This window comes from Bos grunniens, chromosome 9 (genome assembly GCF_055505025.1).
Source record: "Bos grunniens cultivar Pamir isolate PY7600 chromosome 9, Bosgru_T2T1.0, whole genome shotgun sequence".
Taxonomy (NCBI): domain Eukaryota; kingdom Metazoa; phylum Chordata; class Mammalia; order Artiodactyla; family Bovidae; genus Bos; species Bos grunniens.
This window is the reverse complement of record NC_141173.1, coordinates 28,663,709-28,683,650: the sequence shown is the minus strand read 5'-3', so window position 1 is coordinate 28,683,650 and position 19,942 is coordinate 28,663,709. Positions and strand designations below refer to the sequence as shown.

Here is a 19,942-nt window from a genome sequence, read left to right as displayed (position 1 = left end):
TAGTCACCTTTCCATTCTCCCTCCTTTTTTCATGCACAGTATTTTTCAGACACTTTATGTTCAGCCTGGTGTAAGGCACCGAAGCTGCCAGCAAAGATTGATGCATTGAAATCTCTGGCACAGAAACGTGTCCATCTATCTTACTCCTGATGACGTGATACAACCTTCTGAATGGCCTAATCCTAGAGTCTTGAATATTTATGATGCTCAAATTTCCTGGCTCTTTCTTATTCACCCTGACTGCAAAGAGCTATTGCAGATTTCAATAAAGTGAGAAAAATACACAATGAAAGAACTGAGTTTAAATTTACTGGACTCTTTCAACCCCAGGAGCTTTACGGAAACTTTAAAACACGATTATAAGGAGATGTAATTTGTTTTGCTCTAAGAAGAGCCTCTTTCTCTGCCATTGGCATGCATCAGGAACAATCTCACAGAATATCAGCCTTCATATTTGAGTCCTGTTCAAACTTCAAGACAGCTCCTTGGTTCATAGAGCAAACAGTTGGGAAAAAAGGAAATTCAACATAATATAGAGGGGATTTGGGTTCTTTCTTTAAAGGCAGGTGATGATTTATCTCATACGGCCTCTATATCCCTAAAATTGAAGACCAATTTTTCCTTCCCCCAAAACTGGTATGTATGGTTCTGAAGGACTAAAAGTATTCTGCCTTATCTTTAAAGCTGAATGTCAGGAAATGACATTATAAGATGTAGTTTCTTGTTAAAAGACAATTATTGTCTCCTAAAATCACATATTTCAAGGAACATAAATGCTGTAATGATTATTATTATATACAGACTTATTACAGACTAAGAATTAAGTAAAAATAAACTGTAAAAAGAGATAAATATATCCATTATGTTGTACTTAGACATGTTAGTACAAAAAAGTTAAAAAGCTTTATCCTCAACAAAAATTATACTTTTCATGAATGCTTATGCAATCTCAAAAATATGAAAGAAAAATCAATTAGGTTTGAGAGTAACCAGTATTTTACTTTTGAAAAAGAAATAGAAAAATGCTAAGATGCCTATGCTAAATAGACACATATTTTAAACTTTGTTTTAAAAATATTTATTTAGCTCCTCTGCCCATTCTTTAAACTGGATTACTTGTCTTTTGTTGTTTCTACTTTGTTTGTTTTTTAGATTCCAAAAGATAGAACAAGCTTGAGACTACAAGGGGTGGTGGGGCGAGGGCCAGATGAAATAGATGAAACAGATTAAGAGGTACAAACCTCTAATGTAAAATAAATGATCAGAGGAATATAATGTACACGTAGGGAATATAGTCAATATTGTTACGACTCTGTATAGCAACAAATAATAACTGGTTTTACTGCAGTGATCATTTCATAATGCATAAAAACAATGAATCACTATGTTGTATTAACATAATATTGTATGTTAATTATCTCAATAAAATTTGTAAACTGTAATAATTTTTGAAAAAGTGCTATTGCTTTATGTTTCAGATATAATTCCTGCTGTAGGTATATTTCATCTAAACTTTGGTGCTGCTGCTCACTTAATTTATGGAAAATGTTTGCTATGTTAACTAATGGGCAAAGTCAGCCTTTGTTTTCAAATTTCTTACTCTAATCAAACTTCAGTTCAGTTCAGTTCAGTTACTCAGTCATGTCTGACTCTTTGCGACCCATGAATCACAGTACGCCAGGCCTTCCTGTCCATCACCAATTGCCGGAGTCTACCCAAACCCACATCCATTGAGTCCGTGATGCCATCCAACCATCTCATCCTCTATTGTCCCCTTCTCCTCCTGCCCTCAATCTTTCCCAGCATCAGGGGCTTTTCAAATGAGTCAGCTCTTCCCATCAGGTGGCCAAGTACTGAAATTTCAGCTTCAACATCAATCCTTTCAATGAACACCCAGGACTGATCTTTAGGATGGACTGGTTGGATCTCCTTGCAGTTCAAGGGACTCTCAAGAGTCTTCTCCAACACCACAGTTCAAAAACATCAATTCTTCGGTGCTCAGCTTTCTTTATAGTCCAATTCTCACATCCATACATGACCACTGGAAAAACCATAGCCTTGACTAGATGGACCTTTGTTGACAAAGTAATGTCCCTGCTTTTTAATATGCTGTCTAGGTTGGTCATAACTTCCCTTCCAAGGAGTAGGCGTCTTTTAATTTCATGGCTGCAGTCACCATCTGCAGTGATTTTGGAGCCCCCCCCCCCCCCCCCGCAAAAAAAAAGTCAGCCACTGTTGCCATTGTTTCCCCATCTATTTGCCATGAAGTGATGGGATTGGATGCCATGATCTTCGTTTTCTGAATGTTGAGCTTTAAGCCAACTTTTTCACTCTCCTCTTTCACTTTCATCAAGAAGCTCCTTAGTTCTTTACTTTCTGCCATAAGGGTGGTGTCATCTGTATATCTGAGGTTATTGATATTTCTCCTGGCAATCTTGATTCCAGCTTGTGCTTCTTCCAGCCCAGCATTTCTCATGATGTACTCTGCATATAAGTTAAATAAGCAGAGTGACAATATACAGCCTTGATGTACTCCTTTTCCTATTTGGAACCAGTCTGTTTTTTTTTGTTTTGTTTTGTTTTTTTGACAAGGAGCCCTGGGATTTCTTTGGAAAGAATGACGCTAAAGCTGAAACTCCAATACTTTGGCCACCTCATGCAAAGAACTGACTCATTGGAAAAGACTCTGATGCTGGGAGGGATTGGGGGCAGGAGGAGAAGGGGACGACAGAGAATGAGATGGCTGGATGGCATCATGACTTGATGGACGTGTGTCTGAGTGAACTCTGGAGTTGGTGATGGACAGGGAGGCCTGGCGTGCTGCGATTCATGGGGTCGCAAAAAGTCGGACATGACTAAGTGAGTGAACTGAACTGAAGTTTGATTTGTTCCATGTCCAGTTCTAACTGTATGCAGATCTGGAAGCATACAGAAAGAACTGGACATGGAACAAATCAAACTTACTCCTTGTCAAAAATAAAAATAATTTTCCTTTTCAGTTCAAAAACAATTTTAGTAGGTATTTTTAGGAAATTATTATGAAAGCGATAAATTTTGTAACATACTTGGAAGATAAATTATTAAAAATAGATGAAAATTATTTGGATTTAATATAATAAGTTCATTTTACAATAAACTATACAACACGACAAATCATTATTCTACTGCACATTATTTTATTTGAACTAATGTCAGGTAAAATTTTGAACTGTTTATAAAGCTAAGAGTATTTTTGAAAGTTTGATATTCTAGAAATATATTTGTGAGGAGTATACTAAATTCTGATGCTTCACTTTAGGGAATAATTTTTAAAGTTTTAAATATAAAAGAAATAACTCCAACAATTTTGTTAGGTATCATGAAAAAAATGTATAGGCAAAAGAGAATATATATTAAATCCATATATTTACATATATTTATTGAGCAACTAGCATTTAGTGAGTTTTTTGTTAATAGGAGGCAGAAAATACTTATAATGAATAAATGTTACATAATGTATTATGTATATATATGTATATGTGTGTGTGTGTGTGTGTGTGTGTATGTGTATGTGGTCAGTTGCTCAGTCATGTCTGACTGTCTGTGACCTCCTGGACTGTAGCCTGCCAGGCTCTTCTGTCCATGGAATTTCCCAGGCAAGAATACTGGTATGGGTTGCCTTTTCCTACTCCAGGGTATCTTCTCGACCAAGGGATTGAACCCATGTCTCTTGTATCCCCTGTATCTCCTGCATTGGCAGGTGAATTTTTTACCACCGTGGCACCAGGGAAGCCCACATATATATACATACATTCATATATATATATATATATATATATATGAACATAAACATAGTCAATTGGTCCTGCAAATAGTATATAATTTAATTTTTTGTCAATGAAAATGTTAGTGGCTCAGTCATCTCAGACTCTTGCAATTCCACTAACTGTAGCCTGCCAGGCTCCTCTGTCTATGGGATTCTCCAGGCAAGAACACTGAAGTAGGTTGCCATGCCCTTCACAAAATATTAAGCATTTTACATTAAATAAAATATGATAAGGTCTGACTTCAATTAGATTAAATATTTCATAATATAATTACATAAATTAGGCTTTACATTTATTTTTCAATTATTCAGAATTAGTCTGAAATGAATCACAGAAATTTGACATCCATGGGTTTGTTCAACACGTCTTAAACAGTTTGGTTGCCTTAGAAAATATCCAGTTATATTTAAAAGAGTCAGTGTTAAACTCAAACTGCTTTGGTTGTTTCAAAGCACTTTTTTTTCCCAAGCAGTCATAGTTCCTAGGAACAAGTATTGAAAATAACTGAAAAGAACTGCTTACATTTAAATTTTTAAAAGACATTTTTAGCTATCAGTATTTATTTCCTATGGATATTCTTTTTGTTTTGTTCTCAAGGGACTCTCCCTCAAGAGCATTGCATTCTTTCACATTATTCAGCTAAATAAAAGGCAAAATCATGAAATGAAATTTTCCATTGCTCCTGTATCCCACTCTACCTTGTTTTTGACTTCACACCATCCCATCATGACACAGAAAACCTGAGTATCAGCACCACCGCTCTCCTTTAGCAGATATATGCAAGACAGGACAGGACAGCCTACTGGTTTCTTTGGTTGGCATTCTAGCAATTTGATGATGGGTGAAAGATACTTCTTTATTTTGTAACATAGAATAAGTATTTGATAACTCTGGAGATGTTCTTAGGCAGATCAGTTTTAGGAAAGCATACACATTAATTTGATTCCTTTACTGCTACTGGCATTCATTTATCCCTTAGAAGATGTGGTGATAACATGTCCATGTTTACCCGGCTGTGAAGAATACTACTGAACAGGGTGATTCCAGGTAAACAAAGCACACCCACCATACACAGCATGGAATTGTTCTAGAATATGTGATTTACAATGGTATTAGTTTTCATAGTTAGAAGTTTTAAGTAATCAAATGATAAAAATATATATTTTATAATGATTCGGTGCCTTTGATCCTCATCCTGGAGTGTTTGGCAATAGAACTTAATATTTAAAAATTTTGACAAGCTGAAAAATAAATATGTGTAAAGAATATAAAGACACTAGGTTGAAGGCAGGAGGAGAAGTGGATGACAGAGGATGAGATGGTTGGATGGCCTTACCAACTCAATGGACATGAGTTTGAGTAGGCTCTGGGAGTTGGTGATGAACAGGGAAGCCTGGCGTGCTGCAGTCCATGGGGTTGCAAAGAATCGGACATGACTGAGTGACTGAACTGAAATGAATTGAGGTACTACATTTAATATCCTGATCAGATCAGATCAGTTGCTCAGTCGTGCCCGACTCTTTGCAACTCCATGAATCGCAGCACGCCAGGCCTCCCTATCCCTCACCAACTCCCAGAGTTCACTATATAACAACATAAACCACAGAGGAGCAGATTCTAAAGCATCATCCATATTAAGAACCTGTTTAATAATCAATCCTATAAACCTGAGATTATGTGACTGGACAATTATTCCTTATCAAATTAGAAATGCAAACTCCACTCATAAATAACAAGGTGGTTGAATTTTCATTTTGGTAAAAATAGCTAGAACTGGACAAATGAAACCAACATTTTTAGCACATATAAACAAAATGTTTCACATAGACACAGTTAAATAAATAATGCCACAACCTGATAATTTAGGTAGTATAAAATGGCTAAATATTATTCAATTTATCTGAATGGGAAAGAGTACTAATGAAAAGATTAATACTCATTTAGACAGGTGAAAATCAAATATTTTTAGAGAATATAATTCTAGATTATAGAAAAACAATTTAAAAATTCTTAAAACAAAATTTTAAAATGTGAAATTTATAAAATAATCCATAAGGTAGAGATAAGCTCATAGAATCTCTCCCCAAATAATAATACAAAAATATGCTTTTAAAAGCAGAATATGTATTACAAATGTTTTATAAATTAATACATGCTGATTAAAAACTCATTGTTTCTATGATATTCTACAAAAGAAAAAGTTTTAAATAAAATATGTTAATTGTAGTGAAATATATTTCCTTTGGTCCACTTCAACTGAGGGTCGTTATTATATAGGTTCTGTAACAAGGTAGAGTGTATAACATGTTTCTCTAAATGTCCATTTTCTCATGTAACTCTGTGAACAATAATATTAAGAAAATATATTCAGGTGATTTTAGTCAATTCTCTTTCTAGTAATCCTTGAAGGCATTAGTGTACATGGTTTTAAACATACATATCCCTTAAGACTGTTTGAACTAATGATCATTACTGACACTTAAAAAAAGCATCCTAAACAATTATTTAATAGTTTCTCTGTTGATTGGATAAAGCAAGGCAATAATTTAAGAAACAATGCACAGCTTTATGTGCATTTGACATTTATGGTAAACATTGTATAAAACTTAATTTTAAAATAATCCCACCAGGAACTTCAAATCAAAAGTAATGAACTGATTCTATATTAAATACTAGATATTGATTTATGAAGAATGTGATCTTATATGATATTCTCATAGAATTTATTATTTATTTTATTTTTTATTTTTATTTATTTATTTATTTTTAATATAACTGATTTCCTTTATTAACACTGAAACAAATACTCTCAAACATTCCACTTAAGTCATCGTGGAAACATGGTTTTTGTCACAAAGAGAGAGTCTTGCATTGTCTGTTTTTGTTTTGTTTTTTAATTTAATTTTATTTAAATTTACAATATTGTATTGGTTTTGCCATATATCAAAATGAATCTGCCACAGGTATACATGTGTTCCCCATCCTGAACCCTCCCCCCTCCTCCCTCCCCATACCATCCCTCTGGGTCATCCCAGTGCACCAGCCCCAAGCATCCAGTATCGTGCATCGAACCTGGACTGGCGACTCATTTCATATATGATATTATACATATTTCAATGCCATTCTCCCAAATCATCCCACCCTCTCCCTCTCCCACAGAGTCCAAAAGACTGTTCTATACATCAGTGTCTCTTTTGCTGTCTCGTATACAGGGTTATTGTTAGCATCTTTCTAAATTCCATATATATGCATTAGTATACTGTATTGGTGTTTTCCTTTCTGGCTTACTTCACTCTGTATAATAGGCTCCAGTTTCATTCACCTCATTAGAACTGATTCAAATGTATTCTTTGTAATGGCTGAGTAATATTCCATTGTGTATATGTACCACAGCTTTCTTATCCATTCATCTGCTGATGGACATCTAGGTTGCTTCCATGTCCTGGCTATTATAAATAGTGCTGCGATGAACACTGGGGTACACGTGTCTCTTTCAATTCTGGTTTCCTCAGTGTGTATGCCCAGCAGTGGGATTGCTGGATCATAAGGCAGTTCTATTTCCAGTTTTTTAAGGAATCTCCACACTGTTCTCCATAGTGGCTATACTAGTTTGCATTCCCACCAACAGTGTAAGAGGGTTCCCTTTTCTCCACACCCTCTCCAGCATTTATTGCTTGTAGACTTTTGGATCGCAGCCATTCTGACTGGTGTGAAATGGTACCTCATAGTGGTTCTGATTTGCATTTCTCTGACAATGAGTGATGTTGAGCATCTTTTCATGTGTTTGTTAGCCATCTGTATGTCTTCTTTGGAGAAATGTCTATTTAGTTCTTTGGCCCATTTTTGGACTGGGTCATTTATTTTTCTGGAATTGAGCTGTAGGAGTTGCTTGTATATTTTTGAGATTAGTTGTTTGTCTGTTGCTTCATTTGCTATTATTTTCTCCCATTCTGAAGGCTGTCTTTTCACCTTGCTTATAGTTTCCTTTGATGTGTAGAAGCGTTTAAGTTTAATTAGGTTCCATTTGTTTATTTTTGCTTTTATTTCCAATATTCTGGGCGGTGGGTCATAGAGGATCCTGCTGTGATATACGTCAGAGAGTGTTTTGCCTATGTTCTCCTCTAGGAGTTTTATAGTTTCTGGTCTTACGTTGAGATCTTTAATCCATTTTGAGTTTATTTTTGTGTATGGTGTTAGAAAGTGCTCTAGTTTCATTCTTTTACAAGTAGTTGACCAGTTTTCCCAGCACCACTTGTTAAAGAGATTGTCTTTAATCCATTGTATATTCTTGCCTCCTTTGTCAGAGATAAGGTGTCCATATGTGCATGGATTTATCTCTGGGCTTTCTATTTTGTTCCATTGATCTATATTTCTGTCTTTGTGCCAGTACCATACTGTCTTGATGACTGTGGCTTTGTAGTAGAGCCTGAAGTCAGGCAGGTTGATTCCTCCAGTTCCATTCTTCTTTCTCGATAGCTTTGGCTATTCGAGGTTTTTTGTATTTCCATACAAATTGTGAAATTATTTGTTCTAGCTCTGTGAAGAATACCGTTGGTATCTTGATAGGGATTGCATTGAATCTATAAATTGCTTTGGGTAGTATACTCATTTTCACTATATTGATTCTTCCAATCCATGAACATGGTATATTTCTCCATCTATTAGTGTCCTCTTTGATTTCTTTCACCAGTGTTTTAAGGTTTCTATATATAGGTCTTTTGTTTCTTTAGGTAGATATATTCCTAAGTATTTTATTCTTTTCGTTGCAATGGTGAATGGGATTGTTTCCTTAATTTCTCTATTTTCTCATTATTAGTATATAGGAATGCAAGGGATTTCTGTGTGTTGATTTTATATCCTGCAACTTTACTATATTCATTAACTAGTTCTAGTAATTTTCTGGTGGAGTCTTTAGGGTTTTCTATGTAGAGGATCATGTCATCTGCAAACAGTGAGAGTTTTACTTCTTCTTTTCCAATTTGGATTCCTTTTATTTCTTTTTCTGCTCTGATTGCTGTGGCCAAAACTTCCAAAACGATGTTGAATAGTAATGGTGAAAGTGGGCACCCTTGTCTTGTTCCTTACTTTAGAGGAAATGCTTTCAATTTTTCACCCTTGGGGATAATGTTTGCTGTGGGTTTGTCATATATAGCTTTTATTATGTTGAGGTATGTTCCTTCTATTCCTGCTTTCTGGAGAGTTTTTATCATAAATGGATGTTGAATTTTGTCAAAGGCTTTCTCTGCATCTATTGAGATAATCATATGGTTTTTATTTTTCAATTTGTTAATGTGGTGTATTACATTGATTGATTTGCGGATATTGAAGAATCCTTGCATCCCTGGGATAAAGCCCACTTGGTCATAGTGTATGATCTTTTTAATGTGTTGTTGGATTCTGATTGCTAGATTTTGTTAAGGATTTTTGCATCTATGTTCATCAGTGATATTGGCCTGTAGTTTTCTTTTTCTGTGGCATCTTTGTCAGGTTTTGGTATTAGGGTGATGGTGGCCTCATAGAATGAGTTTGGAAGTTTACCTTCCTCTGCAATTTTCTGGAAGAGTTTGAGCAGGATAGGTGTTAGCTCTTCTCTAAATTTTTGGTAGAATTCAGCTGTGAAGCCGTCTGGACCTGGGCTTTTGTTTGCTGGAAGATTTCTGATTACAGTTTCAATTTCTGTGCTTGTGATGGGTCTGTTAAGATTTTCTATTTCTTCCTGGTCGAGTTTTGGAAAGTTGTACTTTTCTAAGAATTTGTCCATTTCTTCCACGTTGTCCATTTTATTGGCATATAATTGTTGATAGTAGTCTCTTATGATCCTTTGTATTTCTGTGTTGTCTGTTGTGATCTCTCCATTTTCATTTCTAATTTTATTGATTTGATTTTTCTCCCTTTGTTTCTTGATGAGTCTGGCTAATGGTTTGTCAATTTTACTTATTCTTTCAAAGAACCAGCTTTTGGCTTTGTTGAGTTTTGCTATGGTCTCTTTTGTTTCTTTTGCATTTATTTCTGCCCTAATTTTTATGATTTCTTTTCTTCTACTAACCCTGGGGTTCTTCATTTCTTCCTTTTCTAGTTGCTTCAGGTGTAGAGTTAGATTATTTATTTGACTTTTTTCTTGTTTCTTGAGGTATGCCTGTAGTGCTATGAACTTTCCCCTTAGGATTGCTTTTACAGTGTCCCACAGGTTTTGAGTTGTTGTGTTTTCATTTTCATTCATTTCTATGCAAATTTTGATTTCTTTTTTGATTTCTTCTGTGATTTGATGGTTATTCAGCAGCATGTTGTTCAGCCTCCATATGTTGGAATTTTTAATATTTTTACTCCTGTAATTGAGATCTAATCTTACTGCATTGTGGTCAGAAAAGATGCTTGGAATGATTTCAATTTTTCTGAATTTACCAAGGCTAGATTTATGGCACAGGATGTGATCTATCCTGGAAATGTTTCCGTGTACACTTGAGAAAAAGGTGAAATTCATTGTTTTGGGATGAAATGTCCTATAGATATCAATTAGGTCTAACTGGTCTATTGTATTGTTTAAAGTTTGTGTTTCCTTGTTACTTTTCTGTTTAGTTGATCTATCCATAGGTGTGAGTGGGGTATTAAAGTCTCCCACTATTATTGTGTTATTGTTAATTTCTCCTTTCATACTTGTTAGTATTTGTCTTACATATTGCGGTGCTCCTATGTTGGGTGCATATATATTTATAATTGTTATATCTTCTTCTTGGATTGATGCTTTGATCATTATGTAGTGACCTTCTTTGTCTCTTTTCACAGCCTTTGTTTTAAAGTCTATTTTATCTGATATGAGTATTGCTACTCCTGCTTTTTGGTCCCTATTAGCATGGAAAATCTTTTTCCAGCCCTTCACTTTCAGTCTGTATGTGTCCCCTGTTTTGAGGTGCGTCTCTTGTAGACAACATATATAGGGGTCTTGTTTTTGTATCTATTCAGCCAGTCTTTGTCTTTTGGTTGGGGCATTCAACCCATTTACGTTTAAGGTAATTATTGGTAAGTATGATCCCGTTGCCATTTACTTTATTGTTTTGGGTTTGAATTTATACACCCTTTTTGTGTTTCCTGTCTAGGGAATATCCTTTAGTATTTGTTGGAGAGCTGGTTTGGTGGTGCAGAATTCTCTCAGCTTTTGCTTGTCTGAAAAGCTTTTGATTTCTCCTTCATATTTGAATGAGGTCCTTGCTGGGTACAATAATCTGGGCTGTAGGTTATTTTCTTTCATCACTTTAAGTATGTCTTGCCATTCCTTCCTGGCTTGGAGAGTTTCTATTGAAAGATCAGCTGTTATCCTTATGGGAATTCCCTTGTGTGTTATTTGTTGTTTTTCCCTTGCTGCTTTTAATATTTGTTCTTTGTGTTTGATCTTTGTTAATTTGATTAATATGTATCTTGGGGTGTTTCACCTTGGGTTTCTCCTGTTTGGGACTCTCTGGGTTTCTTGGACTTGAGTGATTATTTCCTTCCCCATTTTAGGGAAGTTTTCAACTATTATCTCCTCAAGTATTTTCTCATGGTCTTTCTTTTTGTCTTCTTCTTCTGGGACCCCTATGATTCAAATGTTGTAGCGTTTAATATTGTCCTGGAGGTCTCTGAGATTGTCCTCATTTCTTTTAATTCGTTTTTCTTTTTTCCTCTCTGATTCATTTATTTTTACCATTCTATCTTCTAATTCACTAATCTTATCTTCTGCCTCTGTTATTCTACTATTTGTTGCCTCCAGAGTGTTTTTGATCTCATTTATTGCATTATTCATTATATATTGACTCTTTTTTATTTCTTCTAGGTCCTTGTTAAACCTTTCTTGCATCTTCTCAATCCTTGTCTCCAGGCTATTTATCTGTGATTCCATTTTGATTTCAAGATTTTGGATCAATTTCACTATCATTATTCAGAATTCTTTATCAGGTAGATTCCCTATCTCTTCCTCTTTCGTTTGGTTTGGTGGGCATTTATCCTGTTCCTTTATCTGCTGGGTATTCCTCTGTTTCGTCATCTTGTTTAAATTGCTGAGTTTGGGGTGTCCTTTCTATATTCTGGCAGTTTGTGGAATTCTCTTTATTGTGGCGTTTCCTCACTGTGTGTGGGTTTGTACAGGTGGCTTGTCAAGGTTTCTTAGTTAGGGAAGCTTGTGTCAGTGTTCTGGTGGGTGGAGCTGGATTACTTCTCTCTGGAGTGCAATGAAGTGTCCAGTAATGAGTTATGAGATGTCTATGGTTTTGGGGTGACTTTGGGCAGCCTGTATATTGGAGCTCAGGGCTGTGTTCCTGTGTTGCTGGAGAATTTGCTTGGTATGTCTTGCCCTGGAACTTGTTGGCCCTTGTGTGGTGTTTGGTTTCAGTGTAGGTATGGAGGCATTTGATGAGCTCCTGTCAATTAATGTTCCCTAGAGTCAGGGTTTGGACTTAGGCCTCCTGCTTCCAGTTATCAGTCTTTTTTTTACAGTAGTCTCAAAACTTCTTCTATACAGCACCATTGATAAAACATCTAGGTTAAAGATGAAAAGTTTCTCCACTGTGAGGGTCACCCAGAGAGGTTCACAGCGTTACATGGAGAAGAGAAGAGGGAGGAGGGAGTTAGAGGTGACCCGAATGAGATGAGGTAGAATCAATAGAGGAGAGAGCGGGCTAACCAGTAATCACTTCCTTATGTGCACTCCACAACTGGACCGCTCAGAGATGATACAGAGAAGAGAAGAGGGAGGAAGGAGACAGAGGTGGCCAGGAGGATAAAAGGAGGGAATGAAAAGGAGAGAGAGACAGATCCAGCCAGTATTCAGTTCTCTAAGTATTCTCCACCGTCTGGAACACACAGAAATTCACAGAGTTGGGTAGAGTAGAGGAGGGTTAGGGAGGAGACACAGGCGACCTGGTGGAAAAAAATGAGAGTCTGAAGGGGGAGAGAGCAGTCAAGCCAGTAATCTCACTCCCTAGTAAAAAATGGGTACTGAAGATTGGGTTCTTAAACGTACAAAATTGGTAACAAATATCTAAAAGCAAAAATTAAAAATCTAGAGTAGAGTTTGGAATTTCAAAAATACAGTGTTAAAGAAAAGACAAGGAAAAGAAACAGAGAAAAAGAAAAAGAAAAAAAAAAGTCACAAAAATTATAAAGAAAATATAGGTACAAAATTGATAACAAATACCAAAAGTAAAAGTTAAAAAATCTAGAGTAGAGTTTGGAATTTCAAAAATACAATGTTAAAGAAAAGAAGAAGAAAAAGAGAAAAAATAAAAGCAAAAACAAACAAAGTCACAAAAATTATAAAGAAGATATAGGTACAAAATTGATAACAAATACCAAAAAGCATAAATTAAAAATCTAGAGTAGAGTTTGGAATTTCAGGAATACAATGTTAAAGAAAAGATGAAGAGAAAGAAAGAGAGAAAGAAAAAAAAGTCACAAAAGTTATAAAAAAATATATAGATATAAAATTGATAACAAATACCAAAAAGCTAAAATTAAAAAACTAGAGCAGAGTTTGGAATTTCAAAAATACAATGTTAAAGAAAAGAAGAAAAAAAAAAAAACAAGGTCACAAAAGTTATAAAAATATATATATATGAAGATTGGTTTTTTAAAAGAAAAAGTGTCTTTTTTTTTTTGCAAAGTAATAGCAGGTTATAAAAGTGAAAATTAAAGGAGTAATAGAGGACTTAAAATTTTTTTAAAAATTAAAAAAAAAGAAAGAAAGAATGATCGTAAAAATAGTAAAAATATATATAGGACTTTCTCTGATGTTGTTGTGGGTATTGTGGGTTCAGTTCATTTTCTGCTAGTTCCTTGTTCCGGCTTATATTTCTCAAGATCTACAGGCCCCTTCCTATGTAGTTGGTACTAACCATGGGGTTTTAATCTATTGCCCGTCGCTTCCAAGGAGGTTCCCTCTGTTATAGTGTCTTCTGTTTGCTGGTCTCTTCAGTATCTGATTTCCACCCTCATACAAAGGGGACGGTGGTGGACACCTTTTTTTTTTTTTTTTTAAGGCTCACTTGTTCAGTCGTGCTGTGGGGAGGGAGGGACACTGCAAATAAATAAGACTGGCGTGTGCTTGCAGTGCCTCAGCCACACTGGGCCTGCCCCGGCTCATGGCGCATGTAGCCTCCCCGCCCACGCTGCTCTGCCAGAAACCATCCGTGGCTGGCCCTGGGCTGCCTGCACCTCCCAGGTGTAAGCCGCTCAGGTTCAGGCACTCAGGTAGTCCTCAGACGTACAGACTCGGTTGGGCCTGCGTTTTGTGCCCTTCCCAGGTCCGAGCAGCTCAGACAAGAAAGACAACAGAACCCCAGGAAGTTTTAGTTAGCAAAGAATCCTGCTTACAGTTTTGTAGATAATGTCTCTCTGGGGCTGTGATTGCCCCCTTCCGGCTCTGGCTGCCTGTCACTGAAGGGGGATGGTCTGCAGCTGGCTATCTCTGTATAGTCCTTTGTTCCATGTGCGGGCCTGGCAGTGTCTTAGGTTAGGCCTGGCTTTTCGCGTGGTAGATATCCCACAGTCTGGTTTGCTAGCCCAAATTATTTCGCTCAGGTAGCGCTCGGGGTATTCAGGCCAGATCCTTACTCTAAGTGATGCAGCCTGCGCCGAGCCTCCCTGCCAAGCCCCCACTTGCTAATGGAGGATGCAAGCGTCTGCGCTGCTTCTCCTCTGGGGGAGTTACCATAGGGCTCGTAATCTGTGGGTTTTAATTGTTTATTTATTTTTCCTCCCTGTTATGTTGCTCTCTGTGCTTCCAAGGCTCGGCACAGACTCGGCAGTGAGAATGTTTCCTGGTGTTTGGAAACTTCTCTCTTTTTAAGACTCCCTTCCTGGGACGGAGCTCCATCCCTCCCTCTTTTGTCTCTTTTTTGTCTTTTATATTTTTTCCTACCTCCTTTCGAAGACAATGGGTTGTTTTTCTGGGTGCCTGATGTCCTCTGCCGGCATTCAGAAGTTGTTTTGTGGAATTTACTCGGCGTTTAAATCTTCTTTTGATGAATTTGTGGGGGAGAAAGTGTTCTCCCCGTCCTACTCCTCCACCATCTTCTGCACTGCCTCTCATAGAATTTAATTTATAAGTAGGAAAATATTTATCCTCCTCTTTTCCACAACTAAATAGACTAAATATATACATAAACTGTAATTTCCATACTATGATTAGTAACTCATTATATTAAACTTTGACTATGTTCTGTGCACTATCCATTGGAGATCAGCTATAAAAAGACTTTACTTTTTATCCCAAGAAATTTATAAACTAATCTAGAGTCTCTAAACCCAGATTTGATGACAAAGTCTGAGTTCTTGGGTTCTCATCATGGATTTGTGAATAGGGAAACCCATCCTTTCTCCTCTCAATAGCTTCATAAACACTTTCATTTCTAGATGGCATTCCCACATTTGAGTTTCACTACTTAATTTATCATTTATTGGACAAGTTATAAATTCAAATTTTCCAAATTAACATACATACACTAAGCAGATTTTATTCCAAACAGTGAGGTGATCATGATCTGTTGCTGCTGCTGCTGCTGCTAAGTCGCTTCAGTCATGTTCGACTCTGTGCGATCCCAGAGATGGCAGCCCACCAGGCTCCCCCGTCCCTGGGATTCTCCAGGCAAGAACACTGGAGTGGGTTGCCATTTCCTTCTCCAATGCATGAAAGTGAAAAGTGAAAGTGAAGTCGCTCAGTCGTGTCTGACTCTTAGCGACCCCATGGACTGCAGCCTACCAGGCTCCTCTGTCCATGGGATTTACCAGGCAAGAGTACTGGAGTGGGGTGCCATTGCCTTCTCCAATTAGTTATGTGGACCAATAACTAGTTGCATTAAGAGTGATTTCTATGCTTCTCTCTCATACAAAATAAATCTCAGGATAATATACTTTGCCTTCTAGACATAATTCCTACCCCTTCCTGTAAAATCTCTGAGTCTTTTTCTTCATGGTTCTAACTCCCTTTCCCAGTCATATTGCTCCCATCTTTTGGATTTGTGACCATTCCATTCAGTGACTGAAGACCTTGATTATTCCTTAAAGGGATCCCTGTGAACCACATCAAACCACACTCAGATGACTCAATTGCTTTGTGAGGACACATGATATATACTGCCTCCAAGATATTCTCCTCCACATTATATCAGCCACATTGTCCAACAGTCATCCTCTAAAATTGAATAAAATACTGATAATAACTGAAGAAAAAGAAAAAAAAAAAACAAATTAAGTCCACAACAAAGTAAAATCTATTTGAGTCATGGTAAAAATCAACATTACCATAAAAAATACTTTTTTTGCAGAGGTGAAACAACTAACCTTTTTTTTTCAAGGGAGGCTCCTCTATTTCTCCTAAATGAAGACAAAAACAGTAAATTAGAAAAACTTTCAGCAGAGCATAAAATTGCCTCTCAATTTTCTCATTTTCTTTTGTTCATTCTTTTATAAAACATCTATTAATTTTGATAATAGTAATCTATATATTACTTTGCCTTCCAAATTCCAAGCTTTAATATAAACTTTGCCTATGTACATTTATTTAAGATAGTTTCACTTTTATGAGTTCAATAAAATTGTGGCAGTTATCCAAATTATACATTATGGTTTGTATATCATGTTCATTTCAGTTCTCTGCTGTTCATCTCAACCTCTGACAGAGGCCAAACAAATACAAATTTAGACAAAGTCATAGAAAGGGCTAAAATAATAAGAGCTTTCCTGGTAGTCAAGGCTGAATACGTAAGTTCTGATGAGCAAAGCTGATCTTAAAAATGTCATCTAAAAGGCAGAATCACAATGCTTGTTCTTTTCACATCCACTCAACAGAAGTTTACATGTGGTTTAAGTTTGTTATTTCCTTTTGTTCATTCATATATAACAGAGAGTAAATAGGTTAGTTGCATAATTGCTGTGACATTTACCTCCATTTGTTTCAATCAATTTACTTTCATCGTGATTTTAGTAGGATTGCTTTCTGCTATTTATGAATACAAATTATATGTATAACATATATATATATATATATATATATATGTATGTATATTTAGTCTTACTATTGTTATTTCAAACTTGGGAAATAGTAACTATTTCTTTCCTGAAAAAGCATATAAATGTGAGTTTCTATTGTGGTTTTCTATTGTGGTTTGCTTAATAAATCTCTCTGTACTACTCTAATATAGCATTTAATTTTGACATCTTTGCCATAATGGCAGATAATCTATAAGTTGAAAGCCATATAAAGACCAATTTACTGAGTTTGGCAGCCTGTTGATAGGCTGTTTGCACTCATAAATGTGTTCATTTTGGTTTAGCTTGACCTAAGTGCACATTTGTGCAGAAACTTAAGCTAACTATTATTATACATATCAAATAGCAGTCCCAGCAGTTGGATGTCTCTGTGCTCTTTGTACCTTTATCAGTGTCCTCCTCTCCATCATCATCATCTTCTTCATCACCCTCGGATGAGATGATGTCAGACAGCAAAGAAAAGAAGCCATAGACCCAGTCCGTGGTTTCCTCCACAGCATCATGTACAAGTTTTAGAGGATCTGAGCCAATCTTGGAAATAGAGCTTGCTAAAAGTAATTAAAAACAAAGAAAAGCTTTGCAAATATTCCCAAAGAAACCAAGAAAAGCTGCTTTTCCTGATTTATTCTTTTAACACAATAAATATGTCAATTTCATTAATTTAAATATTGCTTGGCAATAGTTCTTTTGCTCATAAAGAGAAATTAATTTTTGTGGTAGTATACATGTGTGTTCAATTAAAAAGAGAAGTTATTGGGTACATCTGGTACCAAACACTGTAGGGTTACCCTTGAGAAGTTTACAATCCAAGTAAGCATTCAGCACAGGGAAAAATTAAGAATAAATTAAAGTAATGTGTATTATGTTATCCAAATTGTAGCAATCCTGAGTTACAGATGTTCTGGAACAGAAGAAATCATTGTTGGTCTATATTGTACTGGAAAGCATCAGGGAAAAATGCCTCTGTAAATTTTTAGACAAACAGTAAGTTCTGAGTTGACTAAGATAGCTGTGACTAAAGTAAAACTGAGAGGTCCATTTATTATGATTTGTGATACATCAGGAAATATCTAGAATCGTCAAGGTGGTAATCATATCAAATTCCAGCTAGATTCAATTGTTTTATCTTTGTTAGATATCCCAGTACCTAAAAATAAAAAAAAAACATTTGAACTTCTAGTAACTTCAGTGGATAGTATTAGGAAAAAACTGAAGTCTGTAAATCTTCCCTTTCTTATATCCTAAGGGGGTATAAACTGTTTGTAAAATGAAAGATTAAATAATAAAAATGCAAGCAAGTAAATAGACATATTACAGGTTTCCAACATGTTGTTATTCTCATTCTAGCTACATGAAAATTGCTCGGAAGGAGTAAGGGTAGCCTTTAAGATCTGATTGAAAATGTGATCTAGCCAGAAATATGGTCTGAGTTGCATCTGATTTTTCAACAATCTGTAATTAACTTTTAGATTTATGTTTTTTCTTAATTTAAAAAACTACTTAAGTTTTCAGGGATTCTCTTCCTTTGATATCTTAAGAGACTAGAATTATATCAACATTTTATACTATCTAAAGGTTAAGTATGCCAAAATGAAGCTTTTACTCTGATTAAGATAGGAAATCATTGGAAGGTTTGAGCAGAGGAAAAAGTGATTTGATTTATATAACTTCATTTGCCACATTGAGGATTGAAAGAATGCCAGGTTGGAAACAGGAAGATAAGTAAGGAGCCAAGTGAAACGATCTATAATCCAAGAGGAAGAAGATGGTGATCTCTATATCACCCATACAGAAGGTGATAACTGTGTGTGATGAGGTGTGATTGGATTCTGAATGTACTTAAAAGACAGAATTGATGGCACAGACTGACAGTATGGGCTGCTGGATGTGAGAGAAAGAGAGAGGTATGGAATAACAAGGCTTTTGGATTGAGAAACTGGAAGAATGGAACTACTATTTACTGAAATGGGGAGAACTGGAGAATCCCAGGGACAGAGGAGCCTAGTGGGCTGCTGTCCATAGGGTCGCACAGAGTCGGACACGACTGAAGCAACTTAGCAGAGAGAAACAGGGTTTGTTGGGCAGAGTATTTAAGTAGCTAATTTTTAAACTTGTTAAATTTGAGTTGTCGACTGGATCTTTAGGTAGAGATGTAGACATTTGTGTAGTTTAATATGATCTACAAAAATGAAGTTCTAGTTGAAGATGGAAACTTGGAAGTTCAACAGAGACTAGAAAGAACTCAACGCTATGTGATCACTAAGGAAGTGGAACTAGGAACAGTCCAACATTTAGAAGATAGGCAAATCAGAAAGATGAGAAGATAGGCAAAAATCATCAATGAATTATGAGAAGGAGAGATGAGAGACAGACAGAGACAAACAGACACACAGAGACAGATTAATTGAGAGGAAAGAAAAACAGAAAGTATAATGTACTAGAGATCAAGTCAAGAAATTGTTTCAGTGAGGATAAAGTGAGCAGTTGGCAAATGTTGCTGATAAGTCAAGAAAGACAAAGACTTAGAATAGAACTTTAGACTTAATGATGAGGATGTCACTGGCAACCTTCAAAGGGCAATTTCAGTGAAATACATTCAAGACCAAATGGGAAGAACTTACAGATAATAAATATATTTTACTGTAAAGTAAATGACAGAGATTGGGCAATAGTTGAAGGACTGGAACCATAGTGGGGTTTCCATTGTTTGTATTGTTCAAGAGGGAAGAATATTCTATTTTTATGCTGATGGGTAAGATCCCATAGAGAGGGGAAATAATACGAGAGAGGAGATTTCTGAGCAAAATTTTAATTTTATGTTCTGTTTCAGAGGATTCACAGCCCATCACAGGGATGCCAAGTTACAACTGGTCCCAAGGAAATGTACCTCCATGAATCAGTGACAGTATAACTTTACTCTTCGGACCTTATTTCACTGCATTCTGGAGAGTTTCATGTGAATAAGATATGGTAGTCTGAAAGGTGAGACTAAACCTTAGAGAAAGGAAATGGAATTTTATAATTGCAATTGAGAATTTTAAAAGAACTATATGTAAGAAACTGGATTGTCCTGGCACCATTAAAGGCATTTTTAGCGGCAGTATATTTTATATCTAAAG

General features: G+C 36.0%; 1 protein-coding gene across 50 annotated transcripts in view; it reads right to left on the bottom strand.

Annotated features, from left to right (window-relative positions):
• Nucleotides 1–19,942, bottom strand: part of TRDN (triadin) — a 414,935-nt gene that overhangs the window by 314,893 nt on the left and 80,100 nt on the right. For all 50 annotated transcript variants that reach the window (XM_086317033.1, XM_086317034.1, XM_086317035.1 and 47 more), the window contains exons 3-4: nucleotides 17,207–17,371; nucleotides 16,116–16,148 (exon numbers count right to left, since the gene is read on the bottom strand). In XM_086317033.1, the coding sequence (XP_086173159.1) occupies nucleotides 16,116–16,148; nucleotides 17,207–17,371 (198 nt within the window). The remainder of the gene's footprint in view (nucleotides 1–16,115; nucleotides 16,149–17,206; nucleotides 17,372–19,942) is intronic.